The sequence below is a fragment of the Erythrolamprus reginae genome, chromosome 8, assembly GCF_031021105.1.
Source record: "Erythrolamprus reginae isolate rEryReg1 chromosome 8, rEryReg1.hap1, whole genome shotgun sequence".
In the NCBI taxonomy this organism is placed as follows: domain Eukaryota; kingdom Metazoa; phylum Chordata; class Lepidosauria; order Squamata; family Dipsadidae; genus Erythrolamprus; species Erythrolamprus reginae.
The window spans coordinates 32,783,141-32,807,218 of NC_091957.1; the positions used below are offsets into that span (position 1 = coordinate 32,783,141).

Consider the following 24,078-nt stretch of genomic DNA (forward strand, 5'->3'; position numbering starts at 1 on the left):
TTTCCCAATTATATTATTATCCTTCTTGAATATAAATATTCTTGTGTCTTTTTGATATCTAGAGTTAATCTGGGCGTGCTGCCACCAGTTTATTTCTACCCCTGATTCTTGTAATTCTTGTTTTGTTTTCAATTTTAGTTGATTATCAAGTAAATCTCTATATTTCCATATTTTACCTTCTTTTAACAAATTCGGATGAGAAATTGCTTCAATCGGTGAAATCCAATCTGGCATTATTAAGAAATGATTTTTTAAAATCTCTTTCCAAATGCCTTTCTAATTATATTCCTATTAAAATATGAATGAGTTTTGGACTTTTCGTACCATACAAAGGCATGCCAGCATAAAATTAAATCATTCATTCATTCATTCATTCATTCATTAGATTTGTATGCCGCCCCTCTCCGTAGACTCATGGCCTTCTAAATTTAATAGTCTTCTATTTTCCTCACTGTATAATCCATTTGACTGTCTGAGATTGCATTAACGTCACCTACTATTATCATGTTTTCTATTGATAACTCAATTATCTTATCGTGTAATTCCTTATAAAATTGCTTTTGATTGTCATTCGGTGTGTATATTGATATAATAATGAGAGGTTTTGGTTCTATATCTAGTTGTACAATCAAAATTCTACCTTCGGAGTCACTATAAATTTGTTTTGTATCTATTGTTTCATCAATGTACATTACACCTCTTTTTTTTTAATCTGCTAAGCTTGTGTATATTTTCCCGAGTTTTGGCTTGTTAAGTAATTTTCTATTTGACTTTTTGATATGAACTTCTTGTAGAATATTTATTTGTGCTCTTTGTTTCTTGAGCTTAGTCAATATTTGATTTCTTTTCCTGGGGTTATTCAATCCATTAACATTTACTGAAAAGATTTTTAAATCTTGTGACATCTCTATTTATAGTATTTTTTGGTTTCTTTGGGTTCTCTCAATCTACTACCTAACACCAGTTCTTGTTGAATTTGGGGTTGTTTCTTTCTGACATCCTGTATTTCCTCTCTCTCTTTACCGGTCACCCCCTTTTCTTCTTCTTTGTCCTTTATCTCTTTGTGTAGTTGTTCTGTTCTATTCAATCCACTTTGTGCAAAGAAGGCTCTTGCTTCTTCTACGTTCACTATCTTTATTCTCCGTCCTTGCCAAGTTAGAGAGAGACCTTCTGGTACCAGCCATCTGAAAACTATATTTTCTTTTATTAGTACACTTGTAAGGAAATAGTATTCTCTTCTGCTCTCTCTTACACTTTTAGGAACTTGTTTCAATATTATGATGTCTTTCCCTTTGTGTTTCCAAGTTTGATTTCTTGCCTGTTTCAAGATGTCAGCTCTAATTATTCTCCTAGAGCAGCGATTTTCAACCTTTTTTGAGCCGCGGCACACTTTTTACATTTACAAAATCCTGGGGCACACCACCAACCAAAATGACACAAATCTAATAAATAAATAAATAAATAAATAAATGCATACATACATACATACATACACAACCCCCTCATATATACAATCCCATGTAACATCCCCTTATAAATACAGTCAATCATCAATCATCCCTCCTGAAATTTATACCACTGTCTCATTTATGGGCACTTCTCCTGTCTTTCCCCCTTTTCTCTCTCATGTTTCTCATTTCTCTCTCTTCCTCCCTTTTTCCCTCATTCCTTCTCCCTCTCACTTCTCCTCTTTTTCCATCCCTGTCTCTCTCCCCCCCTTATGTGTGTGTATGTATACACACTCCAACCATTTCCAAAACCAGGTGAGGGCTGGGGTTTAATTCTCTTTTATTCTTTTCAAAAACAGGTGAGGTCTGGATTTTTTTTCTTATTATTTGGGTGCTTTTTACCATATGCTTCAAGAATCACCTCTCTCTCTCTCGTTTCTCTCTCCTCTCATTCTCTGCCTCAATCATTTTCTCATTTCTCCTCCCCTTTTTGTTCTCATTTCTCTCTCTCTCTCCTTTCCTCTTCCTGTCTCTCTTGCTTTCTTTTTCTCTCTCTCTGTCTTGCTTTCTTTCAGTATCTCTTGCTATCTCTCTTTTTCTCTCTTGCTTTTCTTCTCTCGTGCTTTTTCTTGTTCTTTCTCTCTCTCTGTTGCTCTCTCTCATTCTCTTATTTTTTCTCTCTCTCTCTTTTCTTTCTCTCTCTCTTAGTCTCTCTCTCTCTTGTTCTCTCTTATTTTCTTTCTCTCTCTTTCATGCTTTCTCTCTCTTGTTCTTTCTCACTCTCTCTCTCTCTGTTGCTCTCTCTCGTTCTCTCTCTTCCTTTCTTCTCTGTGGAGGCCAGCGAAGGTTTCCCTTAGTTTGAATGTTCCGAGCAAGCAGCCCCTTTACTGACAGCCCGGGACGGGACTGTGAGAGGGGTGGGCGTTCCCACAGCACTTAGAGCGGCTAGCGGCCGGATCGCCAGCGCCGCTGCAGCCACCGCTGTGGAAGAAGCCGCACCCCAAAAAATCCGGAGAGAAGGAAGGATCGGGCGGGCGGGGACAGCCACAAGTGGAAGCCTCAGCCCTGGAGCCCCCTCGCGCCCATGGCTTCTCGTCGATGTCTCTGCCTGCCCGATCCGTGGGAGTGCTAATACCGGCGGCAGCGGGAATAGCGGGGGGGGGGGGAGGCTCCTGCAAGTGGAAGCCTCAGCCCTGGAGCCCCCTCGCGCCCATGGCTTCTCGTCGATGTCTCTGCCTGCCCGATCCGCGGGAGTGCTAATACCGGGGGCAGCGGGAATAGCGGGGGGGGAGGCTCCTGCAAGTGGAAGCCTCAGCCCTGGAGCCCCCTCGCGCCCATGGCTTCTCGTCGATGTCTCTGCCTGCCCAATCCGCGGGAGTGCTAATAGCAGCGGCGGGCAGGAGCCCCCCCTGCTATTCCCACCGCCGCCGCTATTAGCACTCCCGCGGATCGGGCAGGCAGAGGCATCGACGAGAAGCCATGGGCGCAAGGGGGCTCCAGGGCTGAGGCTTCCACTTGCAGGAGCCCCCCCGCTATTCCCACCGCCGCCGCTATTAGCACTCCCGATGCCACAAGTGAAAGCCTCAGCCGCTGCTATTGCCATCCCGCCGAGTCCCAAGCTCACCTGCTGCAAAGAAGGAAGGCACGAAGAAGAAAGGCGCGAAAATGAAGGTGTGAAGAAGCAAGCCGGGACACTCAACTTCCGGTTTGGAAGCGGAACTTCGCGGCACACCTGACCTTGTCTCGCGGCACACTACTGTGCCGCGGCACAGCGGTTGGGAAATGCTGTCCTAGAGAATATGATGTGGACCTCTCTTGTTAAGTTGTGCTGCCGAACATAGCCAGCCTGAACTCTGTAAATTTCATCTATCTCTCTTATGAGATCTTGTGGATCCATCTGTAAAATTTCTCCTATTATCTCTGCCATTTTTGCTGTTAAATCTTCATCTTTCTCCTAGTTTATATTTTGAAATCTCAGGCCATGTGAGGCGGATCGTAATTCCAAATTGGTTATTGCTTCGTCAAAGTCTCTGTTAATTGCATAACTATGTTCTTCATATTCTTCCATTTTTTGTCCTACGTCTTCGACTTTGTCCTCCATTGTTTTCATTCTTTTTTCATTCTCATGTAGATTTTGTTGTATAGCTTTCATATTGCCATCCATCTCCTTCATACTTCCTTTTACTTCTCCTATTTCAGTTTTAACATCTCCCATTTCTGTTTTAATATCACTTATTTCAGTTTTCAGATCGCCCATTTCATTTTTCATTTCTTCCAGATATTTTTTCACTTCTTCTCTGTTTGTATCCATTGCAATTTGGGTTTTCTGCATAAAATCTTGTATGATGGACAAAGTATCTTGGATAGTCTGGAAATTAGGTTCTATCGAAGTTTTCTCCTTTTCTTTTTCTTTTTCCTTGGCCAACATTGTTGTTATTGATCTTTGTTGTAGTGGCGATGATACTGGAGATAACTTTGGAGTGGAAGTTGGGGTGGAAGTCTGTTTTTTAGTTGCTGTTGTTGTGATGGTGGTCGTACTTTGTGACCTAGAAGAGCCTCTCATATCTCCAGAAATTGTCAACCACAAATCCAAATTTTATACAATATCTTAACTTTTTTCTATATTAATTAATTGTAATAATTAATGAGAAAGTTGTAATCAGGCTGTATAATAATGTTATACATAAAACAAAATACTATGAAAGGCAAAGCACTCAAAGGGAAAGCAGAGAGGGTTTAAACTGTCACAGTTATTTTTATAATATACTCTAAATTAATTAATTGTTTTCTCAGCTATAAATCAAATATCAGATATCAAATATCAAATGTTCATTCAATATGGTAAGTAAAATTAAAGAAGATTAAAATTGAATAGACTGTCACAGTAATTTTTTATAATACACTCTAAATCAATTAATTCTTTTCTCAGCTATAAATCAAATATCAAATATCAAATGTTCATTTCATATAGTAAGCAAAATTAAGAAAAATTAAGATTGAATAGAATATAATTCAATTAATCTAAAGAGAAAACAAAAAAAATTCAAAAATACATATAATAAAAGGGAAAGAAATAAAAGATAAAAGAAAAAAATGAGAAGGGGAGAAAGTAAAATAAAGAAATTTGGGGGTATACCAGATTGAAAGGGAGGAAATTAATTATCTAACACCTCATTCTCTACCTTGAATATCTATAATAAAAATAAAACAAGAAAACCCTAGAATAAGATAGAAACAAGTAGGAAGAAAATATAATGTAAAAATATAAGTAAAAATATGTATATTGTGTAAAAGTATAAATAATAAGTAATAAAGATAAAAAAGCCTAAAAAGTCTAATCCGTTTAGTCCGTTAAACCTTTTCTACTTAAGAACCTGGTCACGGAACGAATTAAGTTCTTAAGTAGAGGTATCACTGTATGGGTAGGCTTACTTTAGAACTTCAGAACAATCAAGAAAAAGGGGGAAATTTTATAATTGAATTGAAGAAAAAAAAAATAGAATAATTACAGATATATAAAGAATGTAAACCGAAGAAACAGAAATGTAAATGTAAATATGCTTTAAGTGTGATTTTTTGTATTGTGTTTATAAAATTGAATAATATTTTTTTAAAAGAACTGAATTGCTCTACTACACATTTCTTCATTAATTACTGGGATAGGTTTTTATTCGTAAACCACAGTTAAGCACATCCAGTTCTGTAAAATAGGACTCAATAGGATAGGACTCAATCTTTCAATGCAAATTTTCTATTGGCCTGGATGAACTGACAACCTTTTTATTCATGTAAACCAGCAAGGAAAGCCCGGCGTGTCGTCTGATCATGCCTGTTTCTTTTCAGTAAAGAAGGATCATATAATGCACGGATCAAAAAGCATCTTAAAATCCTGTTGGGATTACTGGAACACACTCCACATGGGGCTGGCCTCAAAGAGTCTTTGGAAGCTTCAATTGGTGCCAAATGCAGTGGAGGGAGCTGTGATGAGTGCCCATTGTTAAATTGGCACGTCACACCTCTAGGCCACAAAGTCTGCTTTTGGATACAATGCAAGATGCTGCTATTATCTTTTATGACTTGGGGCCAGGCTACCTATGGGGTCTTCTTCCTTCAGCACCATCTCCCCATTCTGTTAAATCCAGCAGGATACGCTCTGGGTCCAACCTCCCATCGGCTGGTGGGGCCAGGGAAAAACTTTTTTTGTTATAGCGCATGACAGAGGAAGCTCAAACTGCCCAAGGAGCTGCTGATCCAGTTCTACAGAGGAATCATTGAGTCTCTCATCTGCATCTCTAGAACTTTCTGATTTGGTTCTGCAACGCACACAGACTTCAGAGGAGAATCAGAACTGCAGAAAAAACAATTGCTGCCAACCTGCCTTCCACTGAGGACCTGTATATTGCACGAGTCAAAAAGAGGGCAGTGAAAATATTTATTGACCCCTCACATCCTGGACACAAACTGCTTCAACTCCTACCCTCAAAACGTCACTACAGAGCACTGCACACCAAGTCCACTAGATACAAGAACAGTTTTTTTCCTGAACACCATCATTCTGCTAAACAAATATTTCCCTCAACACTGCCAATCTATGTATCTATGTATCAATCTATCTATGTATCAATCTATCTATGTATCAATCTATCTATGTATCAATCTATCTATGTATCAATCTATCAATCTATCAATCTATCTATCTATCTATCTATCTATCTATCTATCTATCTATCTATCTATCTATCTATCTATCTATCTATCTATCGGATTTGTATGCCACCCCTCTCCATGGACTTATTTACTAAGTCTGCACTACTATTACTATTAGTTTTTTTCTCATCATTCCCATCACCCATTTCCTCCCATTTATGACTGTATGATTGTAACTTGTTGCTTGTATCCTTAATATTTTTCTTTTTAAATATTTTTATTAATTTTCCACTTTTAAAAAAGAAAACAATAGTAAGTACAGAAGAAAATCAAAGAAAATTAAATCAGTAGTAGTATATACATATATTAGCATTATATTAGCATTAAAGTCACTATATTTATATTATATTAATTGTACACCACACTATAATTTGTTTCAAGTATATAAATCAGTACATATTTTTCCCATTAACAAATTAATTTCATATATACTTCAATGATTTAGCATTTTTATTAATATTGATTGTTCCTGATTGCTTATTTGACCCCTATGACAATCATTGTTGTACCTCATTATTCTTGACATCTTTTTCTTTTATGTACACTGAGAGCATATGCACCAAGACAAATTCCTTGTGTGTCCAATCACACTTGGCCAATAAAATAATTCTATTTCTATTTCTATTATTTCTATTTCTATTTCTGACGTCTGGGGATTAGATCAGACCCATCCCTGTTGGCCTTCCATACGGCCTTGAAGCAGTAATGGGTTGCAAATCCCATCAGTACCGGTTCACACTTGCAATGCTTTTGCACACACGCAAAAGAGTGTGGGGTGGGTGGTTTTCCATTGATGGAAAAGTGAGATTAATGAAACTGATAACTCCTATCCAGCTTTCATGAAAATTAGCGGAAATTAGAATTGGCAGGACTGGGGTGACATTGAAAAAGGAAGTAGATGCCTCTTTCATCCTACAAATTAATGAGTTATAATGGGGTTTAAAAGTTTTTGGACATGTTTGAATTTTCAATATTCCTGTGTGAACATTAAACCGTAATCTGTTCCTCACACAATGCCACAAACTAGAGAAAGAGAAGCCAATTAAAGAAATTAATCAGCAGCAGTACACTCCTTCATTTATTCATTCAGAAAAATGATCTGAATGAATTGTGTGTGATGAAAGTATATAAAGTATATAAGTATAGTACAGTATTCCCCTTCATTTGAAGGGGAAACTAGAGTCAGGAGGCTGTTTTGGAAGAAGCAGTGGGCTAAAATTCCTCCCAGGTGATGTGAGGGGCTGATCGGCAGTTATCAGAAATTAATTAATTAATTAATTAATTAATTAATAATTAATTAATTAATTTGTCAAACAATTATAGGATGGTAATTTGTACAAATAAACATTAGATAGGTAATGATAAAAAGTCATGTCAGAAGACAATAGAACATTAGGACAGGGATGGTAGGCCCGATGGTGCGCTTATGCACACCCCTTACAAACCTCTTACAAAGGGGGAGAAGTCAATTGTAGATAATCTAAGGTTAAAGGTTTTGGGGTTGGGAGTAGAAACCACAGAGTCAGGTAGAGCATTCCAGGCGTTGATTACTCTACTGCTGAAGTCGTATTTTTTGCAGTCTCATTTGGAGCGGTTGATATTTCGTCTAAATCTATTATGTGCTCGTGTGTTGTTGTGGTTAAAGGTGAAGCAGCCAGTGTATGGGAGGCAGCCTTGCACCGGGTGTATTGGAGGCACGGGCTCCTCCTCGTTGCCTAAGAGTCCCTCTTTTTTTTTAAGCCTTAAAGTTTTGGATTTTTTTGATTCCCCTCCCCTCACCTTCTTCCTTTGGCAGCGACTGTCCTCCTCCTCTTCTTCTTCCTCCTCCTCCCACCCAAATTCTGAGCTTTTATTTCTTTCCTAATGCATGCATTCCTAATAATGCATGCATTATTTGCTTTTACATTGATTCCTATGGAAGTATATATGAAATTAATTTGTTAATGGGAAAAATATGTACTGCTTCTACTTAAGAACGTTTCTACTTAAGAACCTGGTCACGGAACGAATTAAGTTCTTAAGTAGAGGTACCACTGTATTTGACTCATTTGTTTAGTTTGGTTTTATTTATCCAGTTTTGGTGCTTGCGTGGATATCAAATAAACTTTCAGTTCACTATTATGCAGAAATATTGAAAATTCAAAATGTTCACAAACTTTAAGCACCATTGTATTTGGTGCTTAAATTTCAATCTTCAGCTTCCTTATTATGCTTAGCATTAAGTGCATTTTTGTCCTGATTTTGTCCATGAATCCAGAGGAATGATATAAAGAAGCATCTGGAGGCGCAGGTCATCCAGGGAAGAAGAGCCCCACTCCGTGTGACAGTTCAAACTAATATACCAGAATGTCCTTCCTGTTAATGACTACTTCACCTTCAACCGCATCAATACACGAGCACGTAATAGATTCAAGCTCAATGTAAAGCGTTCCAAACTCGACTGCAGAAAATATGACTTCAGCAATAGAGTAATCAATGCTTGGCATGCACTATCTGATTCTGTGGTTTCTTCTCCAAACCCCAAAAACTTTAACCTTACACTGTCTACAGTCGACCTCTCCCCATTTCTAAGAGGTCTATAAAGGGTGTGCATAAGCACATCACTTTGCCTACCATCCCTGTCCTACTGTCCTCTTTTATTATTACTTTTTACTTATATTATGTTTATACACTGCTCAAAAAAAAAATAAAGGGAACACTAAAGAACCCAACCTAGATATGAAAGAATGAAATATTCTCATTGAATACTTTGTTCTGTACAAAGTTCAATGTGCTGACAACATGTGAAATTGACTGTCAATCAGTGTTGCTTCCTAAGTGGACAGTTTGATTTCACAGAAGTTTGATTTACTTGGAGTTATGTTGTGTTGTTTAAGTGTTCCCTTTAATTTTTTGAGCAGTATGCAAACTGTTACTATCCTATACATGTTTTACAAATAAATAAATAGCCCTAAAGCTCAGGCTCTAAAGTGAGGAACACTTGTTGTAATGCAAAACGTTTGGGGGAAGGTGGAATTTTGAGGGCAATGCAACATGCTCAGGAGGAGAGTTGCCTAATCACAAAATGTGTTATCCCCAATTGTCATTTTATCTGAAACTATCTCTGCCTCCTCCACCAAGGTGTGCTCTGCAGGGTGCTTTGACCTCTTGTCTTTCCCAGGCACTGGGATGCCCCCACCTCTCCAGGAATACCTGGGAGACTAAAGATACAGCTTTCATAGCAGCCTAGGTTTCTGAATCCTGAATCCCAGGAGGGTCGGGGACTTTGAAGGGTGGCATCCTGTGGGGTGCCCAATAGCTGCCCCGAGGACCTTGCGTTCAAGGCCATTCAGCACAAGAGTCATGAGTGATGTGAAGGGTTTAGTGTGGTCTCTGGGTCCTTGAAGCTTTCTGGGACAGGGTCACCTTGTGCATTTTATGCAACATGAACTGTTTCAGATGCATCATTTGAGCCCCTGTTAAACATCGATCTGCTTGGCTATGGTGCATAAAGAAAAGACCATTTGGAAAGAATCAGAAGGCTAAGCCCTCACAGAGCTGTCTGAAACATGCGGAAACATACTGGGCGCACAACCTATCAGAGCTGCATTTGTGGAAACTAGCCTATTTGTGTCCAAGCAGCAAACCAGTCCAGCTACAGACCAGTAGAGGAGTTGCATTTGCGGAAACTAGCCTGTTTGTGCCCACCAAGCCAACCAGCCAGCCACAGACTAGTAGAGGAGTTGAAGTCTTCAATGAAACACAGCAACAGTAGAAAGTTGTGGAAGAGCTCTTGCCTAGTTAAATACTTTTCACATAATCACTAGGTTGCTGCATGCTCAACTGCCTCAGAATGACTCAGCATTGACTCGTTGGTTTATGGAATTCACTTCCAGAAGAGGTCGTGACAGCTATCAGCCTTGATAGCTTCAAGGCAGGATTAGACAGATTCATGGATGCCAAGTGTATCGGTGGTTATTGAAACGGATGTCCATGTGCCGCCTCTATGTTGGTTGAGGCAGACAGCATTCCCTTGGGTCCCATTTGTTGGGGGTCAAGGGAAAGGGAGGGTCTTGCCTTCTCTTTCTGCTCAAGATCCCCATGGACAATTGGTGGGCCACTGTGGGACACAGAATGCTGGACTCAATGGGGTTTGGCCGGATTTAGCATGGCTCCTCTTACGTTTTTAGCATTCTTAACTGAGGCCTACTTTCTGCATTATGATATTACCTCGGGCTTTTTAATTCCTGACATAAATTTTGTCAGTGAGCATCTTGTTCTATAAGGTCCTTCAATATTTTGAAAAACTGGATTATTTCATTTGTTCTGTAGAACGGTGGCATGCTTTTTCTTTTACACTGACGGATTTCTTATGTTATGATTTCCCTCGCCAATTGGCTTTTTACCCATTATTTTGAGACAGTAGATTACGAAAGAAAACAACAAAATTTAATTTCAAATAATACGTGCATGATAATGGAAGAAGGAACGCCGTCTAATATTTGAACAGAAACTTTTTTCCTTACTTTGCGTAAGAAACTGAAGCTGAGCACCAATCAATCAATCAATCAATCAATCAAATAAAAAAATCACCCTCAAATAATACCTGAGCAAGAAATACTGGGCAGTAAAGAAGCCTTTAGTAAAGGTGCATCTTCTTTGGCCATGGAGTAGGGAAACAAGAGGCAGACAAAGCCTACCTACCATGGCAGCAGGGAAGCTTGTATGGATGCTCTCGGGTGACAAACTTTTTAAGTTCAAGGACACATTAGCCTCAAGGATTTTTGAGAGCCTTTTTATTTTTATTTTCAAAATACCACCAGGATGTATGTGAAGCCAAGAAATATAAATAGGCAGAAGATCCCTTGGCCCTTTCTTTGCAGGAGCCTGATGGTTACCAGGGAATATATCCATGCCACCTAGCCTCAGTCACATTTCCTTGAAATAAATGCAATCCTCTCGAACTGGTGCAGAAGTTGGGGAAATAGTTGTCAGTAGAAGGCCTGATGATTATGGGAATCTGGGAGGGGTGATTTTCACGAGGGAGCAGATGCAGCCACAAAGAATTCTTTTGAAAGGTTCAAGGTCATCCTTTGTCCACCACCTGGGCGGAAGCAGAAGGAGGACTTGCCACGCTGGCACAACCTGAGTGACAAGTTCATGGGGGGGGGGGGGGGCAAGGGATGTAAACTTTCAACTGGGTGGAAAACTTTGGACGCGTCAGATTCCGGTTTCCCGCTGAAAGTATCAGAATGGCTTCGGCAAAATAAAGGAATTTTGAGGAATACTTTGACTTGGACTCTGATTTAAGTTCGGGTGATATCTGGAACCCTGGCATCCCTTATGGACCATTCCATGTGGCAACAATAAAGCAGAGGATTTTCCATTTCTTTTTTCCTTTTTTTGCCTGGACAATAGATATTTTTCATTCCCCCCCCCCCTTTTCTTTTTTCCTCTCCCTTTTCTTGTGGGTCTGTTATAGATACATATATCCCCACTATGAGTAATTATTTTTTAAAACATTCTTTTTCCTCCTGGCCTCCCCCCCCTTTTTGATTTTTGACTATCTCATATTTACATAAATTTGCTCTCAAACGGAAAATTCTCCGATTGAAAATTCTAAATGAGCAGGGAAAGCAATTTCCCAATTGTTTGTTTTTAATTTTGTTTGTCATTGTAATGTTTGTGTATGTATAAAAAATTAATTAAAAAAAATAAAGCATAGGGTTGGACTAGAAGACCTCCAAGTTCCCTTCCAACCTTATTATTTTATGTTCTATGTTAGCTATCAACTTCTTCCGCAAAGTTTTTTTCAATCTCCAGTCTAGCCTTCAGCTCTTAAGATTGCCAGGACGTCTCCTCTCTGACTGCCGCCACCACCCGAGACCCTCCCTTTGCTTTACATCTTCAGATCCTGATAGGGCTGAATGGGGAGGTAGGCAAAACTGCTTCTTACCTGGCAAGGCTTTTGCCCATTTCACCACGTGGACCAGGTGCCTCTCTCCAAGCTCATTCAAACTGGTGAGAAGGGAGCCAAAGGAGTCGGGCTGATTATTGTCGTGCCCAGCACAAACCACCCCAGGCTCAATCGCTTCCAGGACATTGAGGAAGATAGGCTGGCATTCCAGGCCATCAATGTGGGCTATGGGCATTTTCGTGGCTTGCTCCTCAGTAGGGCTCAAAGGCCCTGCCGTCTCCCCTTCTTCTTGCATCTTCAGGTTACCCAGTTTCTTTAACTTGCGGGCTGAAAGAGAAGGGGAAAAAAAAAATTTTCTAATAAAACTTTCCATGACAGGTTGAGAGTTTATATGATGAATGGGCCGTCCCGAGTCTATGGAGAGGGGCGGCATACAAATCAATCAATCAATAAAAATAAATATCATCCAAGGAGGAAACGTTTATGGAAGCTTCTTTCATATTTTATTTATTTATAAAATAAATTAGAAGGGGAAAGATTAGAAGTAATGTGAGAAAATATTATTTTACTGAAAGAGTAGCAGATGCTTGGAGCAAACTTCCAGCAGACGTGGTTGGTGAATCCACAGTAACTGAATTTAAACATGCCTGGGATAAACATATATCCATCCTAAGATAAAATACAAGAAATAGTATAAGGGCAGACTAGATGGACCCTGAGGTTTTTTTCTGCCATCAATCTTCTATGTTTCTATTTATTAGATTTATATGCCTCCCCTCTCCGAGGACTCTGCGTACTTGACCGTACCCGTAGAAGCCCATCACTGTTTACAGCCCTCTCTAAGCGGTTTACAGAATTGGCCTCTTGCCCCCAACAATCTGGGTCCTCATTTGACCCACCTTGGAAGGATGGAAGGATGAATCAACCTTGAGCCGTTGGTGGGATTTGAACTGCTGAACTACAGCTAGCAGTTAGCTGAAGTAACCTGCAGTGCTGCACTCTAACCACTGCGCCACCTCGGCTCGGTCAGATTTTCACTGTCTCAGCCAGACTTTGCATGAGAACACTGAGAGTCCAATCTTCTCATGCAAGGTCCCATAGTGCAGGCTTTGCACAAATTTGGGAGGAACATTTTTAGTGTTCACAAAAAATAAACATGTTAGAATTTGAGCAAACCGTTTGGGAATGATAGACATCATGATGGTGGCGGCTGCCCCTAAAATTCTCCTGCTGTGTTTGTCGCAGTCGGCGTGACAAGATGGAATTATGTTCCTCTAAATGCTTCTCAATATTACTGGCTGCTGATGTTCACCATTACAATGATATGAAATTTCCCCTCATGCCCAGAGCAGCATGAATCTATGGCTGCAGGAATGTAATAGGGAATTTTCCATCATTAGGTGTTTATACTTCTGAACAACCAGCATTCTGGGTCACCGTTCTTGCAAACAAAAGAGCAGGTGGTGTAAATTTTTGATCTGATCCTACAAGACTAGATACGTTCTCTATGAATAGAACAGAATAGAATTCTTTATTAGCCAAGTGTGATTGGACACACCAGGAATTTGTCTTTGGTGCAGATGCTCTCAGTGTATATAAAAAAATATACATGTCAAAAATCATGAGTTTAAACACTTCATGATTGTCATAGGGGTGAAATAAGCAATGAGGAAATAATCAATATTAATAAAAATCTTAAGGATACAAGCAACAAGTTACAGTCATAAGTGGGAGGAGAGGGGTGATAGGAATGACGAGAAAAATGTAGTAGTAATAGTAAATAAGTAAATAGTAAATAAAAGGGAAGCCATCTTTTTATGTGTCTGGGGTCTCTAGGGCTAAAGGGTAACACAGAGCAATAAACTTTATATGACCTGCCATGCCCCATCATCTTGTCACATTTCTTAGTAGAATTCTCATTCATTCTGGCAGCCACTGTCATTTTTTAAAAAAATAATTTATGCACTTTTTAAAAGGTTAATTTGGGGGCTCCGTGGAAGCCACTTGGAGGCTGGAAATTCTATTGCTGCTCCCTGTCACAATGGAAACTGCCAAGACTGGCCAAAAAGGCTCAGCTACTGCAGCAGCACAGGGGGGGGGGGGTTGTTTCCATTCTGCCCCCCCCTTCCCCATCCCCACTCAGTACAGATCAGCTCTCCTTTTCATACTATAGTTCAGTAATGGTGAGCCTTTTTTTCCTTGGGTGCCAAAATAGTGCACCTGTGCGCATGAGTGCATGTGCCCACACCCATATTCAATGCCTCCGGGCCCCCATTTTCTGACTTCCAATGGGTCTGGTAGGGCCATTTTTCACCCTCTCCAGGCTCCAGAGGATGGCAAAAATGCCCTCCCCTGCATCCTTGGAGGCCCTCCGGAGGCCAAAAATGCCTGGATTGACTCAGGAATTCTGGGAGTTGAAGTTCACAAATCATAGAAGAACCAACTTTGCCTACCCCTGCCCTAGACAACGAGGATGCTCTTCTGACTTTATGGGTTATCTTATCTTATGTTTGCTGAATTATATTTATTATTATTTATTAATTGGATTTCTATGCCGCCCCTTTCTGAAGACCCAGGGTGGCTTACAACATATAAAAACAGTGGGTTACAATAAGATTAAATACAATTACGTTAAAATTACATAACTATCTAAAATCTCTAATTATATTAAAATCAACTATACAATCATTTGTTGGCCAGGGGCTAAGATCTAATTGCCCCAAGCCTGGTGATATAAATGAGTCTTGAGACTCTAGCGGAAGGCAAGGAGGGTGGGGGCAGTGCGAATCTCTGGAGGGAGCTAATTCCAGATGGCCTGGGGCCCCCACAGAGAAGGCTCTTTCCTTAGGCCCTACGAAGCGACATTGTCTAATTCAGGGGTAGATAAAGTTGGCTCTTCTATGACTTGTGGACTTCAATTCCCAGAATTCCTGAGCAGATCATGCCAGCTCAGGAATTCTAGGAGTTGAATTCCACATGTCATAGAAGAGCCAACTTTGCCTATCCCTGCCCTGGACAACGAGGATGCTCTTCTAACTTTATGGGTTATCTTATCTTATGTTTGTTGAATTATATTTATTATTATTTATTAATTGGATTTCTATGCCGCCCCTTTCTGAAGACCCACGGTGGCTTACAACATATAACAACAGTGGGTTACAATAAGATTAAATACAATTAAGTTAAAATTACATAACTATCTAAAATCTCTAATTATATTAAAATCAACTATACAATCATTTGTTGGCCAGGGGCTAAGATCTAATTGCCCCAAGCCTGGTGATATAAATGAGTCTTGAGACTCTAGCGGAAGGCAAGGAGGGTGGGGGCAGTGCGAATCTCTGGAGGGAGCTGATTCCAGATGGCCGGCCCCCCCACAGAGAAGGCTCTTTCCCTAGGCCCTACGAAGCGACATTGTCTAATTCAGGGGTAGGTAAAGTTGGCTCTTCTATGACTTGTGGACTTCAACTCCCAGAATTCCTGAGCAGATCATGCCAGCTCAGGAATTCTGGGAGTTGAATTCCACATGTCATAGAAAAGCCAACTTTGCCTACCCCTGGTCTAGTTGACGGGACCTGGAGAAGGCCGACTCTGTGGGACCTAATCGGTCGCTGGGACTCATACAGCAGAAGGCGGTCCCGCAAGTAATCTGGTCCGATGCCATGTAGGGCTTTATAGGTCATTACCAACACTTTGAATTGTGTCCGGAACCAATTGGCAACTGTTCTGGTTTCAGCCTCATACAGAAATGATTGCTCAATGCATCTCATTGTAAAAACATATCTCCTTTATTTCTCCTTTATTCTCTCATTAATACACCAACTTTGCATGCAGTGTTTTCTTTCCTATCTTCTATCTTTATCAATTAAGTAGATTAGCTCCACAAACATTCCACAAGTCATTTTAAAATTCATGGGCTAATCAGTGCTACCAGTGTCATAAAAGCAGGTAATAAATCACACATTGTTTGCTTATGCTCTAGAGCATCCATCTTCAGATTACAAGATTGAATGAAATCAGCTTCTCTTCCATTCACACCCGGATGTGAGGTAACTGATTAACCAGTTCCTCACCTTCTAATATTTCTTTCCTAACACTTGTTCCCTTCTCTTCTGAAAGCGTCTGAAGTAAGGGTTAACCCACCTCAGGTGCTCCTCACTAGATCCTGAATGCATTTCTGCGTCATTTGCCTCCCTCTCTGAACTAACCTCCCTTTCCATCTGTGAATCAGGCCTATCTACCAATTCATAATCGCTCTCCACTTCGGAATCTGAATAATCCTCAGGCTGAACGGGAGTATACACAACAGCAACCAATGCAGTTCATGGAGTGTTGAAGTAACATGGGCGTATCTAGGAAGAATTGCTTGCCCTTCTGTGTTTTTTGTAGGCTGCTGGCTGTGAGACCCAACTGGGGATTGCAGAACTGGCAGTGGGTCGGACCAAGCTCCACCGGTATTGCAGCAGTAGTGCACTTCAGGGGTTCTTGGCTCCCTAGATCAGAGGTGGAGAACAATGGCCCCTTTATGACTTGTGGCTGGTTCAGAAATTCTAGGAGTTGAAGCCTGCAGGTCATAAAAGGCCCATCGTTCCCCACCCCTGCCTGCCCTAAATGACAGATGAATTTGTCTGGCATATGAACAATGCTAATGATTTTACTTGTGCTACAAGTGGCACAATATAAACATACAAGTTTTATCATTATGCATGTCAAACAAACAAACCTAGTGACAGAACCTTGTAGGTGTTTTTTTAAAAAAATAAAAACTTCCCATTACAATTCGACATTTAAACAATGTTTTTAATGGGAGGAATGAGCTTGCCTAGCTTTGCCCAATTCCTGAAGCTCAGGTTCCCTCGCCCAGTTCGGTTTCCATCTTTGTTCTGGGTGAACTTTCCCACTTCATCAAAGAAACAATGGCAGACCTCAACTGGCTCAGGCCAAGGAAGGAGTTTTGAAGGTTGCATTTTGCAGACCCAACCACAGCTTGTCAAGACTTGTTCTTGGCTTTGCTTAGATCAGGACTGTTGGCTTGTCCAGGTGACCCAGGAGAAGGGCAGCAATTATATAAAACCTGCTCTATAGAATTAAGAAAAAGACAGGTGTTTTTTTTAATATCTGTGTAGTAATTTTGCTGGTTAAATCCAGGTAGAAAAAATAGCACTATCATCTCCCCCCTCCTCACTTTGCTTCTGATCTTTCCCCCAACTAACCTCAGATTGTGCCCCCTTGTTCTTGAGTTCACTTTCCTATTAAAAACACTTCCCTCCTGAACCATATTTAACCCTTTAACATATTTAAATGTTTGATCATGTCCCCCCTTTCCCTTCTTTCCTCCAGACTATGCAGATTGAGTTCTTGAAGTCTTTCCTGATAGGTTTTATGCTTAAGACCTTCCACCCTTTTTGTAGCCCGTCTTTGGACCCATTCAATTTTATCAGTATCTTTTTGTAGGTGAGGTCTCCAGAACTGGACACAGTATTCCAAATGTGGTCTCACCAGCGCTCTATACAGCGGGATCCCAATCTCCCTCTTACTGCTTGTTATACTTCTAGCTATGCAGCCAAGCATTCTACTTGCTTTCCCTACCGCCTGACCGCACTGTTCACCCATTTTGAGACTATCAAAAATCACTACCCCTAAATCCTTCTCTTCTGAAGTTTTTGCTAACACAGAACTGCCAATACAATACTCAGATTGAGGATTCCTTTTCCCCAAGTGCATTATTTTACATTTGGAAACATTAAACTGCAGTTTCCATTGCTTTGACCACTTATCTAGTAAAGCTAAATCATTTTACATATTAAAGATGCCTCCAGGAATAATACTGTTAATAATACTGTTGTGCCAGGTACCATCTGTCATATATTTGTGCTTTTGGTTCTTCCTACCTAAATACAGAACTGTACAAGGTTTTTTTTAAATAAGGGCTTTATAATTTTAAATAGTATATTCAACTTCTTTTTATTGCTTTTGTATTTATATTATTATTGTAAGCTGCCCTGAGTCCTTCGGGATTGGGCGGCATAGAAGTCTAAACAAACAAACAAACAAACAAACAAACAAACAAACAAACAAACAAACCCTTGTAGTAATTTTGCTGGTTAAATCCAGCTAGAAACAGTGATGCTATTATCTATCTATCTATCTGTCTGTCTGTCTGTCTGTCTGTCTGTCTGTCTGTCTGTCCGTCCGTCCGCCCGTCCGCCCGTCCATCTCTCTCTCTCTCTCTCCCTCCCTCTCTCCCTCCCTCCATCCATCGATCTATCTCTGTTCAGTGACTGAACAGGTTGCGGAATCCTGGATATTTTTCAGGGCCAAAGAGCTGCACTGCCAGGGAGATTTAAGCCAATCCAAGCAACCTTCAGACCTTGGCATCGCATTACACAGATATGAATAAAACCCCAGGAAGTCTGTGTTTATGACTTTTCTAATTCTCCGAAATGGACTGTTTGTAGCCTTTATTTATTTATTTTCCACTCCTGGGTGTTTGCTTTAATAATTGGCTTGCTCACAACCATAAAAGTCTACACAGAGCCAGATTTTGTCATTCTAGACAATAAAATGCTTTTATATCTCCCTGAAACTCTACCACTTCCTTCTCAGAAGCCCAGCTTGGAAGAAAATGAAATAATTAATTAGAAATAATGGCGGAGAGATAGAGAAAAATCCTGATTGCTTCACTTCAGCAAGAGAAGTATGAAACTATCTGTTGTCCTGAAGGATATGTCTCCCTACATTAAATGATACTTATCTGAAACTTCCTCGGGCCATAATTTTTTTAAAAAAAGCTTCCAAACATAAAAATGTCAAATCAAAGAGCACCTCAATAAATCAATTCAAATGCTGATCTTTAATTATATGCTTTTGGATGATCTGCAGTAAGAGCAATTAAGGGAGGTTGCTCCACAAAAATGGGAACAGGGCAATAAAAAATAAAAGTGAGTAACCTTTGAAAAACAAGAGCAAAATGCAGCATGACATCCGTGCCATTATTTATGCAGGTTGGGATGGTGACAAAGAGATGGCTGAACATGATCCAGCCATGTCTCGCAACGTCCTGATAAGCTTTCCCAAGAACATGGCTGCACTCCTCACTTAACCTTGAGGCGGTGTTGCTTCAAGCTCCACAGACAGCATATCAAGGCCTATCTGGGCTCCAAAGACACAACAGTCCCTCTGTTTTGACTACATGGAGTGGTCGTCCACAAGGGAGGCAAGGAAGATGCGGAGCACCTGCAAAGATTGGACCTTTCAGAATCGCCTTCTGAGAGAAGCTGCAACTTCAGTCAAAGTTGAGACCTTGGAGCAGCCTTGCCCAACTTCTCATGGTTTGCAACCGCAACCTCAGGGCTTCCCAGCTAATGGGACCACTGCAAACACTGGGAGGTATTATTCAGATAGTAATCATGGTGCCTTGGATATACCACAGTAGCAACAAATGAGCAAAGCATTTATCAGGGTGTCCAGGGGGAAAGCATTTTGAAATTCCCTGATATTTCCCTCCAACTTGCGATCTAGTTTAGGCACGGTCGTAGATGACATCATACCAAACGGCTAAGCCGTGGAGAAATATCGATAGCTGAGGAAGCACGTTGTTGACACAGTTAAGCTCATTTTTGCTTGACTCTGCCAGGCAGCGTGATCCATTATTTTTTAAGCACAATTTCCCCCTGACTTTTATACATTTTAATACAGTTTTTTCCCCGCCCCCAATTTATTCCATTTTTTCCCACAAATTCGCTGATATTTCCAGAAGTGTCGATTTTCCTGATAATTCCCTGATTTCCAGGTTTGCTGGACACCCTGATTTATTTATTGTGCCACTGCGCAAAGCATTTATTTAATGTTGTTACTTGTAGTCTGCAGAGATTCGCCATCACCCAGGCTATGCTTGTCCCAAAGATGCTCTTTTAAAAGGAAACAGGTTTTTCCTTGAAGACATTTTGCTTCCCATCTAAGAAGCTTTTTCAGTTTGGAGAATCTCCATAAACACCCCCAGTAATGGAGCATCCACAATTTCTGGAGGCAGCCATTCCACTGATTAATTGTTCTCAATGTTAGGAAATATCTCCTTTATTTATGTTGGCTCTCTCTTTGATATGTTTCCATCCATTACTTCTTGTCCTGCCTTCAGGGGCTTTGGAGAATAGGCTGACCCCCTCTTCTAATGTGACAGCCCCTCAATTATTATTGAAAGACTGTGATCATGTTACTCCTACTACTTCTCTCAACATAGCTGTGAGTGACATAGGGGAAGGTTTGGTAGGGAAGGTTTGCCTATTTGCCGATGACTCCAAGTTGATATTCCTGGAGGCGTCTGTAATATGGCAAATGATTTAGCTTTACTAGATTAGTGGTCAAAGCAATGGAAACTGCAGTTTAATGTTTCCAAATGTAAAATAATGCACTTGGGGAAAAGGAACCCTCAATCTGAATATTGTATTGGCAGTTCTAGCAAAAACTTTAGAAGAGAAGGATTTACGGGTAGTGATTTCTCAAAATGGGTGAACAGTGCAGTCAGGTGGTAGGGAAAGCAAGTAGAATGCTTGGCTGGAGATTGTAATACCGCTGTATAGAGCGCTGGTGAGACCACATTTGGAATACCGTGTTCAGTTTTGGAAACCTCACCTACAAAAGATATGGATATGGATAAAATTGAACAGGTCCAAAGATAGGCTACAAAAATGGTGGAAGGTCTTAAGCATAAAACGTATCAGGAAAGACTTAATGAACTCAATCTGTATAGTCAGGAGGACAGAAGGGAAAGGGGGGACACGAGCGAAACATTTAAATATGTCAAAGGGTTAAATAAGGTTCAGGAGGGAAGTGTTTTTCATAGGAAAGTGAACACAAGAACAAGGGGTCACAATCTGAGGTTAGTTGGGGGAAAGATCAGCAGCAACGTGAGAAAATATTATTTTACTGAAAGAGTAGTAGATGCTTGGGACAAACTTCCAGCAGACGTGGTTAGTAAATCCCCAGTAACTGACAATTGCACAGAAACAAAAAAGAGGGCGATATTTGTTGAAATCCGCCCGTGCAAGCATCTTCATGTGAGATTTCACTTTGGGCATGGGCACACACATGTTGGGTGTGCGCCCGGCTGGGCCGGCCTCCAGAACCCATTTTTTTAAAAAAACCTGCTAACGGATCGCCGATCCCATCCATACCGGGTGGGGCCCATCAGTGCTAACATGTCATGTGATTGTGAGGGTGTCCCTCTCTGTTGATGCAGCTCAGGACAGCATTAGCTTTTCTGGCAGTAGCAGCAGACTGCCGTAGCAGTGGATCTTGACCTCAGCAAGCTTAAGAAGTGCAGTCTACAACCATGCTGGCAAAGGAATTTATTTTATTTTATTTATTTATTTAATTGGACTTCTATGCCCCCCAATCCCAAAGGACTCAGGGCGGCTTATAGGCAGTATAAAAGTTACAATTAACAACAATAATAAAAAGAAGTCAAGGGAAAAACTAATTTCTAAAATCATCATTAAAAATAAGACAATTTAATAGCATACTTACTAATCATTTAAACCAATTCAAACACGTGGAGAAGCTAGTGGTTGTTTTAGGGCCCCCTGGCCTGCCAGCATGGCCAGGTCTTCGTGGCCTTACGGATAGCCAGCACGGTGGGAGTAGTACGGACATTGGGGGGGTGGAGTTGGTTCCATAAAGTCGGGGCAGCAACAGAGAAGGCCCTCCCCCTGGGAGCTGAAGTCCATATAACTTAAAAGTTGCTGAGGTTTTGAAAAAAACACTGCTGTGGAAGTAGTGAATGCCCCATTAGGAAACGTGCGGGTCCATTTTGTTTCCTCTAATACACAGAAGGTCAGTTAGTGGGACCCTAGAGCAATGTTTCCCAGCGTTGGCAACTTAAAGCTATCTGGACTTCAACTCCCAGAATTCCCCAGCCAGCATTCACTGGCTGGAGAATTCTAGGAGTTGAAGTCCAGATATCTTCAAGTTGCCAAGGTTGGGAAACACTGACCCAGAGAATACATTCCAGAGTTTGGATTGCTATGCCAAGTCTAGCCCCTTCCCCCTCCCATCAGCCCAGACCTCCCAAAATGACAGATTCTGCTTTTTTGTTTTTCTTGTTTTTTTGCAACAAGACCTGGTTTCCTGCTGATAATGATTGTAGATTTGTTTGTGGATGGGAAAAGACAAGTTGCCCTGTTTCCTCAAGAGGGGAAGGTTGTTAAATTTAAACTGAGGGATCAGCTCAACTACACAACCACAAAGAGGTGTGTGTGTGTGCAAGTGGGAGGGAGAGAGAGCAATATGCCGTATTGGGTATTGAATGTCTGGGTTATCATTAGAAACACTGTTAGGGCGAAGTGACCCCTAGCACTGGTCACATACTCCCCCATCTGCCCATTTGAAGTACAAAATGTGCTTCAGGCTGAAAAACAAGGGTAACCTGGTATGTTCCCGTTTCTCCTCCACATTGCCCAATGCAGCTGGAAACTGGGTCAGCCATGCCTTGGGCAGAGGAGTGGGGCAAATCAGGAATGAAGGACACTTGCAAAATCCTTCCTTGGCTCCTAAGCCCAGCTGAACGAGAGCCTTCGGGGCTGAGGCCTGCAAGCCAGGCACCAAGGCTATAAAAATGCAACATGGTTCCTACCAGAGGTGGGCTGCTAAGGTGGAACGGTGCCGTGTGTTCACCCCCGTGGCTCTGAGTGCTAGCGGAGTCCAGCGCAATTCTGCTACTGCACCTGGGCGGGTAGCGAAATCTCACGCGGACATGCAGGGGCGCCTGTGGCTACCCAGATGCAGTAGCAGAATTGCGCTGGACTCCGCTAGTACTCAGAGCCACGGGGGCGAGCACATTTCACAGTTCCACCTTAGCAGCCCACCTCTGGTTCCTACAGAAAGGGAGAAGCCCATTGTTCATCCTGAGTGTCTTTAAAATCACCACCACCAAAGATGTCCAGGGGAAAGGGATGGGCAGACTCCTAAAAGAGCACCCTTGATCAGGATCCTTTGGCAACTGTTGGGCAGCTGCTGGGCTTGAGACCACCATTTCCAATGAAGGGCAGACAGGTCTTCTGTTGCCTTGGAGGTAGCTAAGGAAACAGAGCTCTATTCAAAATGGTTTATGGCATCAGGCCCATACTGTTTAACTGGAAAAATGGAGATTATTAACCAATTGCGGCTGGCTTGTTTCACAAGATACCTTGGAAAGCCTATGAGAGAAGTCACACAAACAAGAACCATTTTCCATTTACAAACCTGAGCCTTCAAAACTGTAACTGGAAAAGGCAGGGAGAAGCCTCTGTGGGGCCTCTCTAGGAACCTTCTGGGAGGAAATAGGGCCGGAAAAGATGGGGAGAAGCCTCCGTGGGGCCTCTCTAGGAATCTCCTGGGAGGAAACAGGGCCTCCACCCTCTCTGTGGTTTCCCCAATCATTATTTGCTTTTATATTGATTCCTATGGGAAAAATTGCTTCTTCTTACAAACTTTTCTACTTAAGAACCTGGTCATGGAATGAATTAAGTTCGTAAGTAGAGGTACCACTGTATATTGAATTTCATTTTGTAAGATAGGGCCCAATGTTCAAGTCTGTAAAGATCTCTCTGGATCTTCAGCTTGTCTTCTGGGTTGTTGGCTATTCCTGTTAGTGTATGTATGTATGTATGTATGTATGTATGTATGTATGTATGTATGTATGTATGTATTTATTTATTTATTTATTTATTTATTTATTTATTAGAGTTGGAAGGGACCTTGTAGGTCATCTAGTGCAACTCCCTGCCCAAGCAGGAGAGCCTACACTACTTCGGACAAATGGCAGTCCAATCTCCCCTTGAAAGTCTCAAGTGTTGGAGCACTCACAGTCTCCACAGGCAAGCTGTTTCACTGGTTGATCACTCTCACTATCAGAAAGTTCTTCCTTATTTCCAAATTAAATCTCTTTTTGGTCAACTTCCATCCGATATTCCTTGTCTGGCCTTCTGGTGCTTTGAAAAACAGCCCGACCCCCTCCTCTCTGTCATAGCCCCCCAGGTATTGGAAGATTGC

At 41.2% G+C, this 24,078-nt stretch overlaps 1 protein-coding gene across 1 annotated transcript in view; it reads right to left on the reverse strand.

Moving 5' to 3' along the window:
• AR (androgen receptor) overlaps positions 1 to 24,078 on the reverse strand; it is a 205,609-nt gene that overhangs the window by 18,809 nt on the left and 162,722 nt on the right. The window contains exon 4 of the mRNA XM_070759624.1: positions 12,091 to 12,378. Within this exon, the coding sequence (XP_070615725.1) occupies positions 12,091 to 12,378 (288 nt within the window). The remainder of the gene's footprint in view (positions 1 to 12,090; positions 12,379 to 24,078) is intronic.